At 35.5% G+C, this 25,624-nt stretch overlaps 2 protein-coding genes across 2 annotated transcripts; both read right to left on the minus strand.

The window, feature by feature from the left end:
- Positions 1–18,465: 18,465 nt before the first annotated feature.
- LOC145689134 (uncharacterized) lies at positions 18,466–19,356 on the minus strand. The gene has a single exon (XM_081763267.1). The coding sequence runs from the start codon at positions 19,354–19,356 to the stop codon at positions 18,466–18,468; it is 891 nt and encodes a 296-aa protein (XP_081619393.1).
- A 1,485-nt stretch (positions 19,357–20,841) lies between these two features.
- On the minus strand, positions 20,842–22,539 carry LOC145689135 (uncharacterized). The gene has a single exon (XM_081763268.1). It carries the CDS (start codon positions 22,537–22,539, stop codon positions 20,842–20,844), a length of 1,698 nt encoding a protein of 565 aa, XP_081619394.1.
- Positions 22,540–25,624: the final 3,085 nt, after the last annotated feature.

The raw sequence follows: 25,624 nt of genomic DNA on the forward strand, positions 1-25,624 counted from the left end.
AGTTTTTTATTACTCCTTTAGTACTTTCGGGAGCACGGTAGCTCAGTGGTAGAGCGTTCACTTCCGGTGCTTGGGGTCCCTGGTTCGATCCCAGCTTGCGCCGTGTGGAGTTTGTGGTGAACAAAAACCATGCTCGTGGGTTTTCTCCCACCTTCTTCATTCCACCTTTTTATTCATTTCTCATCACCGCCGTCCCCTTTAGCCTAACCAGCATATCCGTGGGACGTAAAACAAAGATTTCATTTTCTTTGGGTACTTTTGTATTTTTATTGCGTTTACTTGAAACATGAAACTACTTTCGACAGTAGTTTCACTACCACATTAGCCTATGTTCCACCAACATTCAGAATGATACCTTCCTTGCTTTGGTAGCAACGAAACTCTCAACTATATTATCAGAATCCAGTGGATGCTATTTCATTTTCGATAGAAAGAATGGCCAGATTCGTGATGTAACACTATGGATTGACTTGGATTTTTAAATCAACCCTCGTATTTCCCCAGCGTCAATTCTTAGAAATGATACGCAACCAGTTAACATTTGAAGGAGAACAATGCTCAGAAATTTGTCACCCAAAAGGTGCCTCACTTTTCCAGACAGTCCTGCTTCCTCCCGTCAGCCCATATAAGGAAGAGGAATTTTGCTACTCTCGAAATAAACGCCCACGCATCAAGCCCTCATGACGACGATAGATTTTTACGTGACAATGTAATATCTATCAATAATCGTCAATCCTACGACTTATTGAAACTATCAGTGTTTTTAATGTGATTTCTATTAACCTATGAACCATTCATTATATATTATTAACAATATAATAAAGCAAAAACTTAATGTTTTCTACGAACTATATTTTAATTTGTTAGTATATTCTTGCGCTGCTAACTGGCAACTATGCGACGCAGGAAGAGGACCGGGGAAAGGACATCCTCCTTTCAAGATGTGATGATAAGAGCGTTTGTACCTTGAGAACAAGCAAAAAACGTTCTACAGTTGTTCTCAAAAAGAGAGAGTCCAGAAAGTTGCTACATGAATTGAGTGTATCAAGTATTTGTTTCCACCAAGATTAGAAGAGTCTCCAAAATTATAGTGTTTAAATTATTAAAGCATCACAAGATGACTTTAGCAACGTAATACTAAAACTTAGCCGGACAGACCATGAAAACCGCAAGATGAAACAATGGAAAATGATCAATCGCAACCCCTTGCAGCTTAATTGAAGTGAAGTGTCTGTAGTGAATTTCATACTCACTAACCGATTCATTATATTGGTTCGGTTGTAAACTTCGCGTATTATTTCGGGATCGTATCGGTTCGTATACCACAGTGATTGGGCCATCTTTTTCTATGTGAAATCTTGTGTTTTGTGTTCTTATACGTGTGTAAATGCTTTATTTTCATTGAAGTTAAAATTTAAATATAAATGTTTTGCAAAATAGTTCTTTCTTTAATACGCAATGAAAATTAATCTTTAATAATTTCAACGTGTGTGATCTACATTGTCTTTTTCGCAGCGAATGGAGGATATTACCTTCTAATAGTGTACATGGCTTAGAGTAGAATTAAACAGGTAAGGTATTTGTGAAATGGTGAAATTCAAATGTTTACTTTCGAATCGACCCACTATCCATCTGGCGTAAATCATGCATTGCTGTCCCACCTTGTATTTTTTACAGGTATTGACCGGTGTATCTTGGAGCTGACGTACCAGCGACGGTGGGTATACGGCTTATGCCTCTGACATGTATAACGCCCGAATCCCAGGACCGTCGGAGTGAGACTATTTGTTTACTTGCCCGTTCCTTATCGGATCCATTAGTTTTTTACAAATGAATGATGTTTTAAGGAAGACTCATAAAAAGATCCAAGGTTCAAATCCCAATATAATCAATTGGTCTTCCCTCACGGGAACAAACTCCTTTTATAAATGTCACCCGATATCACAGGGACGATACTATGAGTCGAACCCCAATACCTTCATAAATGACGCACCGACAAAGACAGATGTTTTAGTGGGGAGAAAGCGAATTTTTGAACTCCATTGTTTCGTATTCAATGCCAGTGTAATGATTTGTGTGTTGTGTTTTGTAGTATAATATTTTACAATGTCAACGCTTAGTGAAATGGAAACACTGCTCGAAGCGGTGAGAAAGTTATCCACAGATTTGGCTGCAACTAATCAAATATTAAAATCAAATCAAAAAGAGTTGACCAAACAATTTGAGAATTTAAGAGCAGATGTGGTTGAATTACGCGAAAAGGTTGAAAGTAATTCTCAGGAGCTGTTAAATCAGCCAAACACTGGTGCACAAAAGCAGGTAGGTCCTAGTTTATGCATACAAGAATGCGAAACAATCATTGAAATTTAAAATGTGAACTTAACAATTAATGTTCTGCGAAAGAAATATATCCTTGCATTTTTACATGTAGTGTTACGTACATTTTTATATTTTTGTGTTCGTTTTAGAATATATAATTTATAAATCCACGTACAAAATGCTAGCGCTGAATTTAATGAATGTAAGAGCACAGATAGAGTTAGAGTACGCTAACGTAATAAATAGAATATAAATATAGTACTCTTCTATTTTGTTTAGAAGAGTTTCAAAATGTTTTATTTATTTATTTATTTATTTCATTTTCCGCCGTAAGAACTTAGCGTTCATGGCTTCGTCAAGAGATACAGTTACTATTACAAGTTATAATAATAATAATTGCAAGAGATACGCTACAACTAGTATTACAATTATTAAAAAATAATATATAATAATACAATATATAAAGTAATAATATAAAATATATACGTAACAATAAAACAAACTAAGTGTACTTTTAGAGAAAATATAAATTTACCTTGTTTTATGTATTTTAAAATTCAAATAAATTTTGATATTTAAATTATAAAGAAAGATCACAGTGAAGATATTCATCTAAACCATAGAAAAGATGTTTGAGTAACAGTAACTTGAGGTGTCTTTTAAACTGCAAGTTTGGCATTCGTTTGACACGATCTGGTAATTTATTATAAAGTTTTATTTCTATGTGGTGTAACGAATTTTGAGTTCTTGTTAGACGGAAATTTTGGATATGAATATGATTGGTTGTTCTTGTGTTGTATTCGTGTAGGTCCGAGTTGAGTTGAAAGTTTCTTTTATTCATATGTATAAATGATGTTGTTTCCAGAATGTATATACACGGCAATGGTAATATTTTAAGTTTCTGAAACAGTGGTCTACTTGGTGTATGAAACGGTACTGATAACATTATTCGTAACATTTTCTTCTGCATCGTAAACACTTTCTTTGCATAACAGGTATTACCCCAAAAAATGATTCCATACGATAGAATTGACTGAATCAATCCGAAATAAATTGTTTTCAATGTTTCTGTAGTTAGAATCTTACTAACTTTACGTATAAGATATATTTTTGCACTTAGTTTCCTCAACAAATCATTCACGTGATCGTCCCATGTTAACTTAGAGTCCAATTTTATCCCTAAAAATTTACAAGAGTCAGATACCTGTATGAGTTCCCCGTCTATACGTATTTGATGTATATTTAGAGAGTTCAGTTTTCCTTCATTGAAACTCATTATAGTTGTTTTCGCTGCATTTAAGTTAAGTTGGTTTGCTTTTATCCATTCTGTAATTTTATCTGTCGTGTTCTTAAATATGATTTCCTCGGAGCAAATGTTCTTTGGAATTTCAACTAAAATATTTGTATCATCCGCAAAAAGTACGCTTTTGTTTGGAACTATATAATCAGGAAGATCGTTAATGTAGATAAGGAAAAGTATAGGACCTAATATTGATCCTTGTGGAACTCCGTGCCTAATGTGTCTTACCTCTGACTTGGTTGGACCTATTTCTACATATTGCATGCGGTTAGTCAAATAGGAGTGGAACCATAAATTAGCATGACCTCTAATACCATAACTATGCAATTTATTCAATAAAATTTTGTGATTAACAAGGTCAAAGGCTTTTGTGAGATCCAGAAAAATTCCATATATTTTATTTCTTCTCTCTCTCGCTTTATATATATCACTTAGAAAAGCAACTACAGCATTGTTAATTGATTTGCTCTTCCTAAACCCGAATTGGCTCTTCGTGAAGATATTATTCTTTTCCAAAAAGGGCACCAATCTGTTATACATAACTTTTTCTAAAATTTTGGAGAAAACAGATAGAATAGAGATAGGACGATAATTTCCTGGGTCAGTAGTTGATCCCTTTTTGTGTATAGGTCTTATTTTTGCAAGTTTAAGATCTTCTGGAAATGTTCCCGTTTCAAGAGAGGAATTGCATATATCAGTCAACGGTATAAGAAAATATTCGGCACACATTTTAAGCAAGTAATAAGGAATATCGTCGGGCCCAGAAGATTTTTTCGTCTTCATTTTTTTAATAATCGATCTTATTTCTAACTCTGTGGTAGGTATTAAGTATATAGATACAGAATTACTAGATAATTTTATGTTGTTAGTCTTTTCAGACTCAGAATTTGAGTATGTTTTCGCAACGTTGGCAAAAAAATCATTAAGTAGGTTTGCAATATGTTGTTTATTTGTTATTTCTCGGCCATGCTGAATTATTTTTTTAATTTCTATTTTTTGCGTTTTTGATGCGGTTGATTGTTCATTTACTACTTGCCATAGTGTTTTGTTCTTGTTATCAGATTTAGATATCCTATTTGATGTGTGCATTTTCTTTGCTTCTTTTATTACACCTTTAAGAATACTTCTATATTTATTAAAATATTCTTTTAGTTTCCTATTATTCGTCCTTTTTACAATTGTATGTAGTTGTTTCTTTCTCATGCAGGAATTAATTATGCCTCGTGTTATCCAGTTGCATCTAGTTTTGTGAGAATATACCTTTATCTTTTTAAGTGGAAAGGCTATTTCGAAATAGTGCCTAACTGTATTAATGAACTGTCTGTATTTATTGTTTACGTCATTTTCTAGTAGTGTGTCCGTCCAGTCTTCCTTGCTAAGAAGATATTGAAAGTACTCCACGTTCGTTTCATGAAAGTTTCTTGCCCACTTACATTCTTTTCTATCAATTTTCCGATCTTGGGGTTGAAGTGTTATGTTTATTTGAACTGCATTATGGTCGGAGAGTGATGTGTTAAGATTATTTGCTTTAAAGGAAGTAGTTTCATTATCTATTATAATTTGATCTATACAAGATTCTGAGTTTTCTGTAATGCGGGTTGGAGTGTTTATAGTGTGTTGTAGGCCGAAGGATTGCAAAGTGTTTGATAATAATGTTAGGTGATTTGATGGTGTCAGGAAATCAATGTTTAGGTCGCCACATAATACGATTGGTTTACTTTCTTTCTTAACTAGAGTTAACAGTTGTTCTAATTTTTCAATAAAACGGGGAAAGGAGCTGTCAGGTGTTCTATACATGACTATTATAATGAACCTATGTCCTGATTTTTCGATTTCTATTACTGCATGCTCAAATGTCTGTTCCTCATTCAGATACATGCTGTTGTTTTTTACCTTATACTTTAATATTTTTCTCACAAACATTAAAGCACCACCGCACCTACTGAATGTCCGGCAAAATCCACCAACACATATATAATTTGGTAGGACTGTATACTCTATTTCATCTTCCCTCAACCAGTGTTCGGTAATACAAATTACATCTGGGTTCATCAGCTCAGTGTCGTTTCTGATTAGTATGTCTAGTTCATCTATTTTATTTCTAATGGATTGTATATTCTGATGTAGTACCTTTAGTTCAACTGTATTATATTGGTTTGATTGATAGCATACTGACCTAGAAGAGGTATCAGTGTCGATGAGTGGAGCATTTGTTATCTCTTTGATGCTTAGATTTTCATCAAACTTAGATACATGTTCCCCATTAACTACTTTATAAGTGATATTATTGTCTCGTCGCATAAAAAATCATTATTCCTGAGTTTCTCGGGTAATCGCCTTTGTCGATTGGTCACACGCGTACTACTACTTGGGGCGCCTATTGTTGAATGTGTATGTTTCTTTTGTGGTGTCATGCATTGAGAAATTGGGAGGATAACTTTTGCGTTTCTTTTGTTGTGTTCCGAAACGTTTTCATTGCCTTCTGCGTTACCATTAAAGAAAGCCAAGGATTGCGAACTCTCAGTAGATGTATATGTACTCCTTTTTTTAATGTTACATGTTTGGTTATGTACTGGCTTTTCACTATTAAGATTTACTAGTGTCACTGATGTACGCCCCAAATTGTGAAGCATCTCTTTTGCTGCAAACAACATTTGGCTATCCTCACTGTGCATTTCAAGCAGTCCATTCCCCATAGCTAAACTAAAACTTACGTTGGAGAACTGAAATGTGTTCAAAGCTCTAGAGGCATCTTTTACAACTGTACATTTAGACGTTACCTTTGTATTATTAGTAACCTGTTTGCAGGCTAAAGATTTTGTTTGCCCATTTCTATACTGTACTGTACTATATGATTTTGCACTGGACTTATTACTTATTAATTGATTTACCTTGTCTACAATGAAAAGCTTACCTCTGCGGTTTAAATGTAGACCATGCTGAGTATGGTGCGTTCGGTCGAGAGACGCAAAATCGACAATATGTACATTAGTATACTTGTTACATAATTTCATGATTTCCTGATTGGTTTTCCTCACTTCTAAATTGACACAAGATTTATCAATTAAGTCGTACCGGTGAGGGACTGTACAAGCCAGAACATTGGTATTACCTAATTTACCTAATACACTTTCATAAGCAGCTATTACACTATTTGCTTCGTTTTTAGATACATCATTAGTTCCAGTGATTATTAACACAAAATCCTCTTTTGTGAGTTTTTCTGTTTCTTGTACGCAGTCCTTCAACACTTGCTCAGATCGAGCTCCTGGCTTAACAAAGTTAACTGTTCTTACCTTGTTTAGTTTGTTGCTCATAAGTGTACCTAACCCACGACCTTGGCTATCTGATAATATAACTAGTTTCTTCAGGTCACTTTCCTGTCTATTACTCCCTTCAGCATTCCTATTTCTTCTGTTGTTTTGTCGAGTCACATTTACGTCTAATTTTGTTCTCAGCTTGTTATGGGTTTCACCATCTTCAAAGAATTTCGGAATACTTTTCCTGTCCTGCGACGTACTACTTTTAAAATGTTCTTTGACCATTTCACCTTCAAGCACTACAAATCTATTCTGAGTTCTAATGCCTTCTGGTGAACCTACCTGTTGATATTGTGTGGTTTTTACATTACGCATAGTTTGCGACTTCAGATTATATCGCGGTTTACTTTTATTTGTTTCGACCTTTTCTTTGTCCTCCAATAACTGCGTTTCGTATTTACTGTTGTATATTACATTTACATTGTTTTTCTTCTGCCGAACATTTCCAACAAATTTCGATGAGTTTTTAGCTATTGGTTGGTTGACACTATTATGCACTGAATGAGGGACATTGTTTCTTTTCACCTGTTCAAGGGTGTTGCTTTCTTGCGAGTTGGGGTGTACATTAATATTGCGTTTTACAATTTCACTCCAGGATGCACTTGTATTTTCTTTTTGAGAGATCTGTCCATTATTTTGCAGAATGTCTTTAGATAATATGTCTATTATTAATTGTTTCGATAGAATTTCTTCTAGTTTTGCATTCAGTTCTCTTTGCAGTTTTTCACAATTAATACAAAATGAACCCTCCATTGTATAACATAAACAGAATTCTAACACAAAGAAGCTATAATTTTCAATATCAATGCGATTTTTCTGAAACCATAATTTTAGCGTAAACCGTAAAGTTAAAACAGGGTAAGCTGGCAACGCTGACTTTCATAGAGATTGCAGCTATGAGATTGCAAATGGCCGCCAATTTATTGTAATATATTTTTCAAAATTCTGAGAATCCACTACGAACTAATAAAATGAAATCTACACAGCTATTATTGTTTTGGCACAGCTTTACACTTTTATCCATTGGAGACTGGATTCAACATTTCTTTTTCCTCCAGAGGGCTAACTCGCATTTAAAATACTAACATAATACTTCTAGTGGAAGCACAAATACAAGTTTTGTTTACGTTTCACAAATTATTCATATCTCAGTTTCTATCACTACGAAAGTACATTTTCGATGTTCTTCTTACCACTGCATAATTCACAGATAAAATAGTGTAGAGTAAGTTCTTCTTAGAATAATATTACCACTAAAATTCTCGCAATAAAGCGGGAGCATGTCTCGACGCGTTTACTCTTGGCGACACCTTGGCGCAGAAACTCATAGATTCAGTAGAGCAGCGAAAATTGCAATTTGTGAATCTGTATTTAATTTTAATTGTGAATATAGGAGAGCTATCGAAAAAGAGATCAATCTCCGCGTACGTGGTATTAGGAAATCAATTCGGTACGAGAAATTGAAAGAGAAGTGTGCTCGCGGCATGTATATAGATTTTAATTATGTAGCTAAAAAGTTGAAACTTCAATGTGATGACGTTAATGTCAAGAATAAAGTTATTGAAATAATAGTTCAACGGCTACAGAAAAAGTATTCTAATAATGTCAGTTCTTTTAGTGATCATGATAGTACGTTCAATGGAGAGGAGAAAGAATTATTTTCAAGTAATGTTGAAAATTCTCCTGAAATTGTTGTTAGTAGTATCAAATCTATCTTCAAAAAACGTAGCAAGGATGTCAATTTCGATACTATGTCAGGTAATGTGGGTCAAACCGAAAAGGAAAATAAAATTCCGAAAAAAGTTAAATTTGCAGATGAATTTAATGTGGACCCGTTAGCACATGTTCGTCATAGTTATTCTTTTGAGGTTAGAGCTAAAAGTTGTAAGAGGAAATTGGAAAATGTTGCCGATGATACTGATTTATATCCAAATCCTGTTAAGAAAAGTAGGTTATGTGAAGTCGAAGAGTCGCATTTTGTTGAAATTAATGAAAGTGAAAATGTTAGATGGAATGAGTTGTTTCAATTGTTGGATAATAATACTGTACAATTACAAAGCATTACAACCAAGCTGGAAAGTATATCTGTTCTACATAGTAATAATGTATTTTCTCAAGGGAATGAAGTAAGTATTAAAGTAGCCAGTGTAAATACAAACACCGTGCAGGTTGACTGTATGGGGGTTACCTCCAACAGTAGTACGAGTGTGGTTAACGTAACCACCACTAGGGAAATAAAAAGTGATACTGTTGTAGTATTTTTAGACGAAAATAAAGTCTGCACTTGTCCCTTAAGTGAAAGGAAGTGGGTGGATCAGCTGTTCCCCCCCTTCGGCTCAATGCTATTTGTTCATAAGAAATGTTTGTCTATAAGTTCTGTAATTTTTGTGGTGTATACATGGCATGATACAAGTTATCCCAGAGTAAGATTCATTAGGCAACCAGTTCAAAATAATGAGTTGCGTTATTTTTCCATTGGTAATATATCTTTAGTGTTGCTAGAAGGTACAGTATGTACACTCGTAATTGTATGTTTTAGTAGAAATGAAACCATTCCATGTTCGACTGGCATACATCGTGCAACTTGTAAATCCATAAAATTTAAATTCAGAAAAGGTGAGAAGAGGCGTATTGAACCAAATCAGAACGTTCAGATTGACTATCCACCAACCAACATTTTGTACTCAACTCGAAATGTCATTGAGAAATTTATAAACAGAAATTTTTGTTTAGACAGCAAAAAGGGTAAGCAAAGGTTTTTCCACCGTGCGAAGATGAAAAATAACTTCAAAATTGGCAAAAAAAAGTGCGTAAGTTAGGTAAGGTATTACGCCTACGTAGAAAGTATAAATTCTTCGCTACCAATCTTCGCAATGACACTCAATGCATAAATGTTCTGAGTGTACAAACCAATCGTAAGAAATCTGTTAATTCTCATAGTAAGGTAGCACAAAAATCTACTGCTTACAGAATGTTGCGGTTTTGCAGTGACAAACTTCATTGGATGCCGAGTATGGAAGTTAAAATTAAAGTCTTTGAATGCATGAGAATTTTAATCTACGATGTTGTGTTAAATCCAATACGAAAAGGAATTGGGTAAACGACATTAATACATAGCCGGATTGCCCATTTTCCATATTTTGACATGGCAATGAAAAATAAATCTTGGTAACATTGCAGAAATTTTTGTACAAAATTCTTTGATATTAGTAATTATTTTTCATACTATAGATATATTTCAACACTGTTAGCGTTTTACAAAGTTTTGAATGTTTAGATAAAAGCAATAATATTTTATCGTACATATCACGTTAACGGCTATAGCCAATAGATTCAGAAAAAATTTGAATATTATTTTTTTTTACTTCATATATTGTTGCACCTCATAATATATTGAAAATGTTGAATGAGAGATACCATTAAAAAAAATCTTGATATTTCAAGCATACGTAATACGAAAGTACGTATAATAGTATATTTTTTTGATATTGCTTCACAACGAAATTTGATTTTTTGAATCAGAAAATATAGTGTTTCTTTTCGAAGTGCAAGAGTGAATTTGCGCAATGAAAATTTTCAAATATAGTGAAATGAAATAAATTTAAATTGTGAAGATGTGGAAAATCTATACAAAATATTCCATCACAATGTTGTAATTTTAGAAAAATAAAAATGTTTCGAATCACAAATTTAGATATTTTGGTGAGAAACCGTTCGGTAATAAACCTGAATGATTATATTTTCAATTATGTTAAATTTCTCAACTCCTAAATAACAACCATGCGTCAATTAATAGTAATGTATACTTACGATGTGTTATGTCAAGTCATTTGTTTTAACCAACCAGTATGCCTCTGGGATTAGTAATCAGCTGAGGATACTTTAATTTTGGTGTGGTAAGTTATTGTAGTATTGTTTTGCACCTGTACCCACCTTCATGGCTCGTTGTTTAGTTGAAAAGTAAATACAACGAAACATTTTACTATAAATGAGTACCCAGTAAGTTGTGTACATGATAATTATTAGCAACTATTGTAGCATTCACTTTGTATTAATCTTTTCGTTGAATACGAAAACATTTCAAGTAGTAGTCCTTGAAAACATTGAAGCAAAGGTTCCTCCATTATTATGGGTTATTCACATTATGTAAAGCCCGGAGTAGGAAATTTTCTTATTAGTCCTCTCTATATTATTTTTGAATATTAACCAAACATCCTATCTTTTCACTTTCCTTCGGGGATGGAAATATATCAACAAATAATTGGGATAGGGTCTTGCTAACTTAATGCATGCAGTATATTTTTATATACTTTGAGCATGACGAGCTCACATGTGCCCAGTCTTTCATTTTGAATATATGAAATATTTTTAGTGTTACATATACACATGTACTTTTAATATGTAATCTTAATAAAGTATAAATTAATCTGTGCACTATATCATATATTTTAGTTGTGTTGAATTATTTTGAATATTCTTGATAAATATTTTGTGTTGATATGTCAAGGAACATACACCTTTGAATTTTATGAGTAATATTGATTGTTCAAATGTAATAAATTTTTATGCATTTAGCAGTAAGGAATATCTTATTTTCATGAAAAATAAAATCATGATATATTGAATTACTTACTGATATATGTTATTCTTGAATGATATTGTGTGTTTAATTTAGAAATTAAGAAACATTATTGCAAAATATTAAAGTAATTTTACCATTTTAAATTTATTGGTATACAGTTAGTTTGTACTATTGATATTTTGTTGTGTATTCTTAAATATGGCATTGAATACAATACCTTATTGAATACAATACCTCATTGAATACGATACCTTACCAAACATAATATTTTATTAAGTATGATGTTTATTCATTGAATACATTATTGCATTGAATATATTAATATGTTTGTGTAATTTGGTTTGAATTTTGAAAAACATTATGAAGTACAATGTTGAATAGTATTTTGAATTACAAATAACTATTGATTTATATTCAAATATTGAAATTACATTTGTGTTTACATTTCAAGGAATGATTAAAATAAATGGAAAATATAAACCAATAATAAAAATAAAAGGACTTGAAAGACATTTACGAAATGGCCCACGCGTTATCGTAAATGGCCTTCGCGTTCGTTATTTTTCGAATGTTCGCGATCATGTGCGTCCGAATGAACTTACAAACAGTTATTCTTCAGTGTGAACGAACTTAAAATGACATTAACCCTTTATGGACTAATGGAGTGTTGTGATTGCTGTTGTGTTGCAATGTGATTACGAAGACTTGGATTCCAGGGTTCTTGCCCACTTTTGTGATACCTTCAGTGGACATTCCGTTCGGCACCATTTGTAACAGTATGGATTGACTTGGATTTTTAAATTAATCCTCGTATTTCCCCAGCGTCAATTCTTAGAAATGATACGCAACCAGTTAACATTTGAAGGAGAACAATGCTCAGGAGTTTGTCACCCAAAAGGTGCCTCACTTTTCCAGACAGTCCTGCTTCCTCCCCTCAGCCCATATAAGGAAGAGGAATTTTGCTACTCGAAATAAACGCCCACGCATCAAGCCCTCATGACGACGATAGATTTTTACGTGACAATGTAATATCTATCAATAATCGTCAATCCTACGACTTATTGAAACTATCAGTGTTTTTAATGTGATTTCTATTAACCTATGAACCATTCATTATATATTATTAACAATATAATAAAGCAAAAACTTAATGTTTTCTACGAACTATATTTTAATTTGTTAGTGTATTCTTGCGCTGCTAACTGGCAACTATGCGACGCAGGAAGAGGACCGGGGAAAGGACATCCTTCTTTCAAGATGTGATGATAAGAGCGTTTGTACCTTGAGAACAAGCAAAAAACGTTCTACAGTTGTTCTCAAAAAGAGAGAGTCCAGAAAGTTGCTACATGAATTGAGTGTATCAAGTATTTGTTTCCACCAAGATTAGAAGAGTCTCCAAAATTATAGTGTTTAAATTATTAAAGCATCACAAGATGACTTTAGCAACGTAATACTAAAACTTAGCCGGACAGACCATGAAAACCGCAAGATGAAACAATGGAAAATGATCAATCGCAACCCCTTGCAGCTTAATTGAAGTAAAATGTCTGTAGTGAATTTCATACTCACTAACCGATTCATTATATTCGTTCGGTCGTAAACTTCGCGTATTATTTCGGTATCGTATCGGTTCGTATACCACAGTGATTGGGCCATCTTTTTCTAAGTGAAATCTTGTGTTTTGTGTTCTTATACGTGTGTAAATGCTTTATTTTCATTGAAGTTAAAATTTAAATATAAATGTTTTGCAAAATAGTTCTTTCTTTAATACGCAATGAAAATTAATCTTTAATAATTTCAACGTGTGTGATCTACATTGTCTTTTTCGCAGCGAATGGAGGATATTACCTTCTAATAGTGTACATGGCTTAAAGTAGAATTAAACAGGTAAGGTATTTGTGAAATGGTGAAATTCAAATGTTTACTTTCGACTCGACCCACTATCCATCTGGCGTAAATCATGCATTGCTGTCCCACCTTGTATTTTTTACAGGTATTGACCAGTGTATCTTGGAGCTGACGTACCAGCGACGGTGGGTATACGGCTTATGCCTCTGATATGTATAACGCCCGAATCCCAGGACCGTGGGAGTGAGACTATTTGTTTACTTGCCTGTTCATTATCGGACCCATTAGTTTTTTACAAATGAATGATGTTTTAAGGAAGACTCATAAAAAGATCCAAGGTTCGAATCCCAATATTATTCTATTTGGCTTTCGTCACGGAACTCGGCACCCTTATATCTGTCGCTCCAAACAGAAACACACTACAATTCATAGGAAAATGCGTTTCGACCTCCCAAACTCCCATTACAGTGAATCTTTCCTCAACCATTGTGGAACGCTAGTAGGATTTTATCAATTTTATTTTGGTGAAAAACCTTTCACATGATGCGACAGATACGGGCAGTGTTACCAAATCTGAAGAGCGGTTGCCAAACTTTAGTAAATTTCAAGATTCATTGAAGATACATATTTAAGGATACCTTCTGGTAAAAAATCAAGTTGTTGTTTAGCTTTTTGAGCACAACTTAGTGAACGGATTAAATCCTTACGATCTTGAAATAATAATAAGCCATCCAGGTAATTCGGGTAGAACAAAGCCAAATCAGAGCAACATGCTTTTAGCGTTTCCTCGCTTTCATCGTCTAACTGCTGCACAACGTTGGCCATAGAACACAGGAATCTAAATCTGTCGTTCAGATCATGCATCGGAGTAAAATGATAATTTTTTGTCTCATCTCATCTAGAATTTCATTGATAGAACGCTTCACTTCGGCCTGTACAATCAGGTTTCATTCTTTGCTTCTCCAGGCATGCATCTCCTTCTACTGTGTATACCCACAGTTATGTTCCATGCCCTGCAACTTCTTTCAACTGTGGATATAATTTCCTTGCCCACCTCAAGTCTCCAGATATTAATGGTGTTAACCAGGCTCTGTAACTGAATAAGAGTTTGATTGAAACTCATATCCTGAGATTGAAGGCATTTTTGGATCCGATCAAAATATGAGAGATTTGCAGACTAGAAATATAGTAAAGCGATGAAGTTAAATTACTGGATGCTTGCAAGAAGAAGACCAGCATCTCCTGTAGTACCAGGCGTTTCAATCAAAGTGTCACGCAGATCTTCCAACGGATCAATTACTTGATCAAATTGACTAGAAGTTGCCTTTAAAGCTTCCGCTTTTGATCTCCATCTAGTGTCATTTTGACGTTTCAGACCAATCTTTACGTGATTTTGCAGCACATTCCATCGGTGAGTAGATCTAGAGAAGAATACCAACAAACGTTCCATTGCTCTCAACAAAGTCACCGCCAGAATGTTAACATGCGCAGCATGTAAATCACAAGGTTCAATTATTGTTACAAGGAACGAAAATGGCCAAAGGACTTATATTCCGTATCAAAGTTTGAACTCCAGAATATTGCCCGGCCATTGTAGCCTAATTATCACAAGACTGGCCTCTGGAATCTTAATACCAAGCCTATCACATTGAAGTTTCTTCAGTATTTCAGCAGAAATACTCTCAGCAGTCTTTCCTTCGACAGAGATTAAATCAATAAATGCTTCCCGTACTTGAACAGAATCACGTTGTATGTCAAAAAATCGAATGTTTTGTGACAACTGTTCCATATGAAAACAATCAAGAGTTGAATTAAATATAACGCTGAAGTATTTTGATTATTTGAACACTTGTTTTCTTATTGAACATTTTCTTCACTTTAAATTTGTGGGTTGAAATGTAAATTCATACGCCAAAAAACAAGAGCAGAAATGGGGAAATCAGGTAAGCAAAAGGGTTTCGCTCGCTGAAAATTCGACTTGTAAAGGACAAAAGAATAAAAAGAGAAGGAAAACAAGTGAATCAGCGGCTATAGCGTCTGCACCAAAGAGGTTTTAATTAGGAACAGAATGCTAGTACCCCAATATAGCATTATATACGTTGATCCCTTCTTTCTACCCTTCTCTTGAACTGATACATGAATAAATAAATTAATAAATAAACAGTGATAGTTTAGGAAGTAGGCTAGCAGACGGCGCCCCATTACTTGCATCATAAGACCTTAGAATGTAAATAACACTATAATTTGAATTTCATTATATTTAATATACATCCAGCTTTTCGTTTAAATTTCTCTGAGGTTATTGAACAGAATGAAACTTTTATTTAATTCATATTTTAATCCACATAATTTTTTCCTTTAAATTTCTTTGGGTCCCAAGAGAGTAAAACTTTTATTTTATGTATTTTTCACCTACGTTCATCATTTTTTTAATTTTCTTGGGTGCCCCAAGAAAGTGAAACGTCTGTTTTATTTTTCCACCTGTATTCAGCCTTTTCCCTTAAAATTCTTTGGGGACCCCCAAGACTATGAAACATTTACTTTATTTTCCAGCTATATTCAGAGCTTTTTGCTTTAAATTTCTTTGGGAGCCTCCAAGGTAATGAAACTTTTTTTATTTATTTTTAATCAACATTCAGTTTTTTCTTTAAATTTCTTTCGGGTCCCCAAGAGATTGAGGTCCGAAGCGTATAGTTTGTTTAGCTTACACTGAAGTCCAGCTCTGATTAGCTTTACTAGACAGACATTTCTGTTGTTTCATCCGTTATTTGGTGTAATATTGATTGACAATTAATTGCGTTTACATTTAGAGAAGGTGTGGAATATAAATCTTGACGGCCCTTGTACGGCTCATGCTAACAAGGTTCCTTAGTAATTATTTTTTTACCTACCGTCGTGGGCCCCCACAAAGTGGGACACCGCTCGCCTCGTCCTTACGCCGCCACTGTATATATATACATATATATATGTTTCGATTATATATCACTACATGCCAATTATTTTTATTTTAATCGTATGATTTTATGTTTAGTTAAGGCCCTTCAAGCTTGTGCGCGGTTGTCACGTTCGTGCAATTTCTTAGCGGAAAAAACCCTTTCAACCGAAAATTATTTGAATGTATTGGTTCCTGTCCATTGTCTTCATATAAAGGCCTAATTTTTGCGATTATTCCTGCTCTTGTCTATTGAAAAGTTTTCTTTTTTCTCATTATAGATTCGCTTGTCACGATTACTTTATAATTTTCATACTGAAGACTTAAATATGTTGACGCAGTGAGCCACTGTCAAAACCGCTTGTTTTGTTCTTTGGGTTCTTGCCAGAATGAATGCACTGTTGCCAGTCACTTCTCACAGAGGTGGTTCCAGCCACCAACGCAACACAATGGACAACGTAATATTTAAAAATAGTCATGAAGCACTATGGTTAAGAATGCAAAGAGAGGAGATTTCCTCTTTGGGCTACATTTTATAACCATATTTAGAGAAATGAAAGGATTTTCTACGCCGCAAAGATGCACACATACATGTACACTTTTGTCTGTTTGCGAAGAGAAATTTCTCAAAGCTGTCTTTATACGAGATTCACTAAAAAAAATTAAATTTTAGTAACTAATTATAAATTAGTTATCTCTTAGTGTTATGAAGGCGTTCGACAAGACGTTTATTTTGAAGGAACTGAAAAACAAACAGAACCCTGCAAGAATGTTCACTTCACTGCACTAGTGTATGCAATATTTAAGGAAATTCTTCAACATTATTTATCCATTAGTATTTAAAGGGTTAATCCATAGTCTTTTAAGTTGGGTGACGTAAAAAGTTCATTCGGAAATATGACTAAAAACGCAAAAATCATTTTTGCACGGTTTTCGAAACTTACGGGGGCCATAGAGTTTTTCAATTTTTTTTTCCTTTTTTTTATTAAGATTATCATGTTAAACACATTAATATGCAGTAATAACTTCCACTCACGTTATTTCTTACACAGCATAATATCATAAATTTATTGTCTTTGTTACGACTGAAAACGTACTCAATACCTTCATAAACACTATACTACTGTGAGAGCACTCTATTCGACTTCAATAAGATTCACATATGTACTGTAGGGTTTTATTTCCAATTAACTTCGAACAACAGAACTTTACAACCAACTGTAAACTAAAACTACATCCCTTTCAGATATATTTTAGTTCTTGACAAAACTACAAGCATCTTTCCTCTGTTCTCCTGTCTCAAGAAAAAAAAAGCAAAAAAACTCATCATCCAAAATCACCGTCCTTTCTTCTTTCTTTCCGTCTTCTCAGAGGATCCTACATCACTCCCACCTTTTGTTGACCATCAAAACAAATTACTCTAAGTATCTTGACGGAACTTTCACTTTCCGACCACACCTCGTAGATAAATCACCAACTCGGCTGCTCTTCACCACAGGAGATTGTGACTCCACTGATTCCGCCACAGCATGTTCTGACTCCATTGGTTCCACCAGAGCATGTTCTGACTCCATTGGTTCCACCATAGGATGTTCTGCGTCATTAACCAAATCCCCAGGCACCGATACCTCTAGACGATACAGTCTCTGCACCGGACGAACAAGGATCCCGTTTTCTGTTTTCACTTTCACCACTCTAACATGATCATCTTGACCCGGGAAGAAATCAACTACTCTCCCTAATGGCCAGTTAATCCTACGTTTTTCTTCAGTTTCAACCAAGACGACGTCACCCAACTTTATGTTCCTAGCATGCCCTTTCTCTTGTTGTCGCTGCACTAATAGTCCCAAATATTCAGTCCTGAATCTGTCCCTAAATCTCTTCTTCAGGTCTTGTAGTTTTCTGTACTTCTTTGTTAAATGAAAACTTCCAATGTCATCCAAATCTGGCACACCTGTTTCCCGATTATCTTGAAGAAACATGGCAGGTGTTATCGGCTGTAGATCATTATCATCTTCAGATAAGTAGGTCAAAGGTCGGGAATTCAAAACTGCTTCACAGTCACATAGTAAGGTCATCAGTTCCTGATAGTTCAACGATGCCCTCCCAGCGTTTTCTTTAACAAGGATTTCAATGTTCGTATAATACGCTCCCACCAGCCACCCTACCAGGACGCACTAGGAGGTATAAATTTCCACTGAATTCTCTTGATTGAGGACTCAACAGCTATTTCCTCCCACTTGATAGTGTGGAATAGATTACTAGCCCCCACAAAATTGGTCCCGTTATCACTGTAGATGATTTTAGGTCTTCCTCTTCTCGCTATGAATCTTCGTAAGGCTAACAAAAATTCACAAGTTGACAGGGCTAGAACCAATTCAAGATGAACAGCCCTATATACTGCACATGTAAACAACACTATCCAAGCCTTCGTGCCATCCTGCAGAATTAATGGTCCAGTTAAGTCCACTCCAGTGATTTCAAAAACTGAGGCATCTCTTACTCGATCTTCAGGTAAAGCAATTGGATTTACGGAAATTTTCTTCTCATCATGTCTTCTACGCCTAACACACTTGCGGATAACAGAACGCACCGTCTTTCTTGAGCGTAGAATCCAAAATCTTTCCTTCAGTTTGTTCAATAGAATCTGTGTTCCAGCGTGTAACATTTCCAAGTGTTCTTGCATTATCAACATATGCACCAACTTGTGGTCCGATGGCAAAATAATAGGATTTCTAAAATATTCATCATCATCTCTTCTTGATATCTTTGTTTTCACCAGTAGCAAACCATCACTGTTTTGAAAAGTAACCAGAGTCTTCAATCTTGTGTCATTTGAACTGAAAGATTCCTTTTGAACAATGCGTAGTAACAGTCTTTCTCCATTTGCCAATTCACCACTTGTTAATTCTCCTGAATATTTGTCCCCAGGATTCAAGCGACAGTTCTCTACGAACCTACAAATCCAGGTAACCATTCGCAAGACCTTCTCGTACGTTGAGAAATATCGTAGGTACCATTTCGTATCCTTCACTGGCCAATCGGATTCTTCCATTTTCAACCAACCTGGACCCTCCCACCATCTGGAATTCAACAAAGTAGTAGCATCACAGCCTTTGCTTGGAAGATCTGCTGGGTTGAATTCACCAGGGATGTGTCTCCAACACGAGATGTCAGATATCGATCTTATTTCTTGAACTCGGTTTGCAACAAACACGCCCCAAGGTTCATCTCGTCTGATCCAACTCAGAGCAGTAGTTGAATCCGTCCAATAACAAACAGGAATGTCCAATTCCAAACTATCAATAACTTCGAGCAAGTCGTGCACCGATACAACATGCCATTAGCTCGAGTCGTGGTATTGTAACCTTCTTCAGTGGTGCAACTCTAGATTTACTCGCTAGTAACTGAACTTCAACCTTTCCAGCACTTTCACTTCTTAAAAATATTACACACGCATAAGCGTATTGACAAGCGACTTTCTACACGGATCAATCGTGAAGCGTCTGGGAACTTTTATCTCCTGTAACACTCTGATGTTTTTAGACCACTTCCGGAACTTCCGTGCAGTGTCTTCTGGAACTACCTCATCCCAACTAGCTTTCGCGTTATAACTTTCTTGTATTAGTAGTTTGGGGATTAGTGTCATAGGTGACAAGAATCCAATCGGATCAAAAATCTTGTGCGCCGCAGAAAGAATGGACCTTCTGGTAACGGTCTCTTCAGTTTCGTCGAAACAGTGTAGATCACAGCTCAAAACATCTTTGCACTTTTCCCAAGCTACGCCTAGTACCGGAATACTCTTTTCTTCCTGACTTTCTGCTTGTAAAACTGTATGCTCCCATCCTCGCAGGTCAAACTTTGCTTCAGCTAACAACTTAGTAGAATGTTCAATGAAGATACCCAGTTCTGCCTCACTACTAACGGAAGTTACACAATTATCTACGTAAAATGACTGCTTCAGTCTGTCCGCAATTTCCTTATACATCGGAGGGGCATTGGTTGAAAGGTGGTTCAACACAGCTCCCAGGAGAAATGGACTACAATTCAAACCGAACACAACCCGATTGTGTCAGTAGAATTTCTGTTTCTTGTTGGAGAAGTCCTCCCACCATAGGAATCTTAAAAAATCACGATATCTTTCGTTTACCCAGGGGCGGATCCAGGACCGACTTCTGGGGGGGCGGTGGGTTGTCATACTGCTACTTTTAAGGGCTCTAAACTTTGGAATGGATTTTATTTATATATATAAAATAAGAAATTTTCTTCTTCTGGGGGGGGGCGATCGCCCCGATCGCCCCCCCCCTGGATCCGCCCCTGCGTTTACCACTATTTGCAAAAAAGCTTTCTTTATGTCGGAGACAACCCCAATCTTTTTCTCTCTAAATCTCAATAATAAAGCTGATATAAGTTCGACTAGATTTCGGCCTTTTTCCAAACAATCATTTAATGAAGGCGCACCTTTCACTTTACAAGAAGCATCAAACACTGGTCTGATTTTAGTTGAGGAATTCTCCTTAAACACAGCACGATGTGGTAACTAGTAACCTGGAGCCAAAACTTCATTTTTATGGACCTCTTCTATAATACCGTCCCTTTCCCATTCTTGAAAGACTGCATCGTACTCTTCATACTTCCTCTGTTGAACTAATTTCTCCGACACCATCAGACATCTCTTTTCCGCAATGCTTAAATTATCAGGAAGCGATTGATGATATTCACTCCAAGGCAAACTCACTTCGTACCTCCGTTCTTCATTGATCCTCACGGTTTTCTCGAAGTGCTCGATATCTTCCTGTTCCCGTTCTTTACGTGTTACACTCTGCACCGGGTCTGTGATTCCTAATGTATCTAACCTCCACAGATCAGCTATTGTTACGTTCTGTGACAACAGTGAAGTAACGCACATTGCTGTCACCCCTTGGTAGTCTTCCTTGTGGGCAGGGATCTTCCCCATCACGACCCACCCTAGCTTCGTTTCTACAGCAACAAGACCTGAATCTAGTTTATGCACATTATTAGTTAACAATTGTCCGGCCATATCAGCTCCAATAAGTAGTTCAATTTCACTATCATCCCCACCAAAGTCTGTTAACCAGATCTTCTTCGCTTTTATTTCCTTTAACCACGGACCCCTTTTTAAACTTTGAATATTGTTGCAAATGATCGGTGTCTCCAACACTTCTAGTTTTGTGGTAGAAGTTCCACAGACGGCACGCACACAGATTTCATAACGTTTATGCTTTTCTTTGTTTGAATGAACACCCCCAAACAGGATATGTACTAATGTTTCCTCCCCTTGTGAAACAAGACCAATTTCACGCGCGGTTCTTTCTAAAATATACGAACGCTGTGATCCCGTGTCAATCAACGCCCTTACCTCACGTACTGTTCCATTTACCAGTACGCTAACCTTAATCGTCTGTAATAGATACTGTTCGCTAGAATTTTGATTTGTTAAGGTACATGTGGCAGATTCTTTACCATCCCCAAGTTTCTTATTACTTTGTACCGATAATTTATTGCACATAATCGCGAAATGTTTCCCCTTGCACTTGAAACATTTAATGTTCAATTCACACTCGCGCGCGTAGTGTTTTGGCTTGAAACACGAAAAACAACGTTCGTTCTTTATCAACAACTTTTTCTTTTCTTCCAGTGTTAAGTCTCGCGCTTTCACACAATTTTGTTCCGCATGCATTTCTTCACAGAACGCGCACCTATTTCTGACCGGTACTTCTTGTTGATGGCTGGAAAACAGGTTGTTTGCAGTTGGAAATTTGTTTTCTGTAGAACTCTTTTTACTTCTAACCGTACTACCACTGCCTGCTAGCTTAAATCCTGCTTGTGCCAATCTGATTCTTTCCTCACCTTCCACTTCATTTCTTAAAAACACTAACAACTGGTTCATTTTCTCACTGTAAAAATTGGATCCATTTTCATTTGCATTGTCACTTCCGGTGTGTCTTAACCAAACACGTAACACATCCTTTGGCAAACACGACTCTACCAGAGGAAACAGCATCGCTGCGCACTTATCACTAGTCACTCCTATTGTTTCTAAGGACCGCAGGTGTGATTCCAGTTTATCATATAACGAAAATAATGGCGAACTTCCACTGTCCTTTGGCGCCGACACGTTCTGGATAACTAGTCCGAGTAACTCGCGAACGTAGTACTCCGTTAAAAGTTTTTCCCTTCCGAATCGTGTTTTTAAACTTTCAATCACTTTTATCATAGTTTTCACCGGTAGGCAGGTAACTGGCTACAGCATCCCAGGCCCTTGTACCTGTTACGATTGCCTGACGAAGGTATTGAAACTTGTCCTCTTTCTCTAACTCTTCGTCTTCATGTATACGTTTAAACTGGCTCTAAAAACTTAACCATTCATTAATTTCACCACCAAAACTCTTTAGTTCTACCTTTGGCAACTTTAGCTTTCTGCGTCCTGCAGTAGAACCTGCCTGGCTACCACTATTACTGCTTTTGTCCGTTTCTCGCCTTAGAAATTTGTCGTATTTCACGCGCACTTCATCCACTTTAGTTCGGTACTCTTCTATTGACCTGTATTCTACTTCGTACCGGATATCACAGTCCGCACCTGTATCACAAAGAATTTCACCTAAAATCTTTTCATCGAAAGTGGAAAGTTCGGTAAACAACCTTTCTAATTTCGTAACGTTTAGTTGTAATGTTTCTTCATCTGGATCGTCCTTTTCAAACTCACCGATTAATAGTTCACAAGTTCTTATTAATGAAGCTCTTACAGGTTTCCTTGCAATAATTAACTTGTTCATTGTATCCATTATTTGCAACTAATTCGAACAAACTAAAACTGGACTCTTGTGCTCTCACAAACTACAAGTCACTGCTCCACGCTGTGGCGCCAGAAATGTTACGACTGAAAACGTACTCAATACCTTCATAAACACTATACTACTGTGAGAGCACTCTATTCCACTTCAATAAGATTCACATATGTACTGTAGGGATTTATTTCCCAATTAACTTCGAACAACAGAACTTTACAACCAACTGTAAACTAAAACTACATCCCTTTCAGATATATTTTAGTTCTTGACAAAACTACAGGCATCTTTCCTCTGTCCTCCTGTCTCAAGAAAAAAAAAACAAAAAAAAACTCATCTTCCAAAATCACTGTCCTTTCTTCTTTCTTTCCGTCTTCTCAGAGGATTCTACAGTCTTAATTATCACTATTTAATATTATTCAATAGTATTTAATATTGTGTAGTGTTATTTAGTATGCACTAACACAAACACTTCAAAGAATTGCTAATGCGTTATTAAATGCTTAACACTAGTATATAACATAATTACTTACACATACTAATACATTATACTTATACAACAGTTAACTCAGTTGTAAACTTTTTTTTTTCAAATATCCATAATACAATGTTTAATTACTTTCAATTATATTTACTAAAACACATACGAAAGTATTTCAATGCACTATTCAAAACAATAAAATTTGCATAACTACATGTATATATTTCACTATTTCGTAACTAAATGAAACTTTTATCAATGAAACAATATCATATTTCAAAATATTTGCAATTACTTTTAATCGACATGAAAAAACAATAACATGGTGATAATACCAGACAAAAATAGCTTTGCTTTATAGAACTGATATTTTTTAAAGAACTACCAAAATCAATGCAGGTGTCTAAATTCCAAATATACTAACAATACGGCTTAATAAAATTACATTTTTATCCGACACCTACTTTTGATTTTTTCAACACAAAATCAATTTTAAATGGTTTCATTAATAAAAACGCGGCAAGCGTAAAATCACAAGTGTTGATGTGGTTTTCGCACATTGCATATTCTTTGAGAAATAATCTTTTAATTCCTATTCTTGGTTTTCCGATATCACTCATTGCAATATTGCGCACGAAATTACTTTTCTTTCTACATTTCCATCCAAAACGATTCACTCTTAATACACCATCAATAAATTTTGCCTTAGAAAATTGTTTCACTAAATTTTGATTTATGCCACAGGCTTCACATCAATGTTGCATAGGTTGCGGAGGACGCGGTGTTGCATGGTGGTGGTGAAGATGTTGTAAGCCTAGCTATAACATAGGTTTAGGAATAATATTCCTATAGTTTATTTTGTAAACTCTCTTGTAAGACATAACACTGCTAGAATAAGATAAAATGGAAGTTGTTGTGCAATTCAGCCCAGAAAATATGCGAGCTTTAAATTCAATAGAAACAAATGACAATTGAGGTAGGCCTACTAAAGAAAGTGATAAATGTGCGTGTACTGCATCTGAATTTTTGAGTATATTCTTTGAGGAGTTGTGTGCCTTAAAAAGTGAAATGGTTTATTTGAAAACCGAAATTGCTGAACTACGATCTAATGTAAAACAAATAAGTGAACAGGTTAAGTTTGCAGTGCAAGGTGCTACTCAAGCAGTTAAGTCGCAGGCAAGATGTGGTAGCAGTAGTGTAATTAAAACTAAAGGTTGAAAAATAGTGAGGCCAATACAAAGGATGCATTAAAAACCAAATACTCAATTCCCGTGAAAAACCGGTATGAGCTACTGGACATCGAAGTGACAACAAATCAAATTCGAAAAGTGAAGAGTGTGCAAGGGAAACAAGAAACGGTACACATACCTACGAAAACAATGCATGAGGAAAAACGTTACCCTAGACAGAAGAATAGCAAACCAAGTGGAAATAAGAAAATATTAATTCTAGGGGACAGTCACGCCAGAAACACAGCGGTTCTCTTAAAAGACGTATTAAGCAACAGTTATGAAGTGTCATGTATCACGAAGCCGGGTGCCACCATGAGTGAAACAATAAGAGACTGTGGTTCTTTATGCAAGGTTATGAGTATGAAAGACACACTAATAATCATTGACGGGGGAAAGGATGTTGCACGTGGTGAGGGTAACAAAGCTGTGGTAAATCTGTACAAGTGTCTAAATATGTTAAATAACACTAACGTAATTGTAACAGGTATTCTACATAGACATTACAGACGGTAACTCCTGTGTTAATATACATTTAAAACAAACAAACAGCAAAATTTCCAATATATGCAAAGGTTATTGTAATGTAAGGTACGTTGATTTGGACTTCATGGAAAGGGATAATTTTACTAGACACGGACTACATTTAAACAACACTGGAAAACGTTCAATGTGTAATAAATTCGCTGAACTTATAGAATCATCATCTCTAGTCTCGACAAGTGTCATCCCTTTGCCATGGCAAGCATCGTTAGACAATAATGAAAGTCTAAGACCTGTAATAAGAGACAGTGGCAATAACGT

This window comes from Thermobia domestica, chromosome 7, assembly GCF_964235325.1.
Source record: "Thermobia domestica chromosome 7, izTheDome1.hap1.1, whole genome shotgun sequence".
In the NCBI taxonomy this organism is placed as follows: domain Eukaryota; kingdom Metazoa; phylum Arthropoda; class Insecta; order Zygentoma; family Lepismatidae; genus Thermobia; species Thermobia domestica.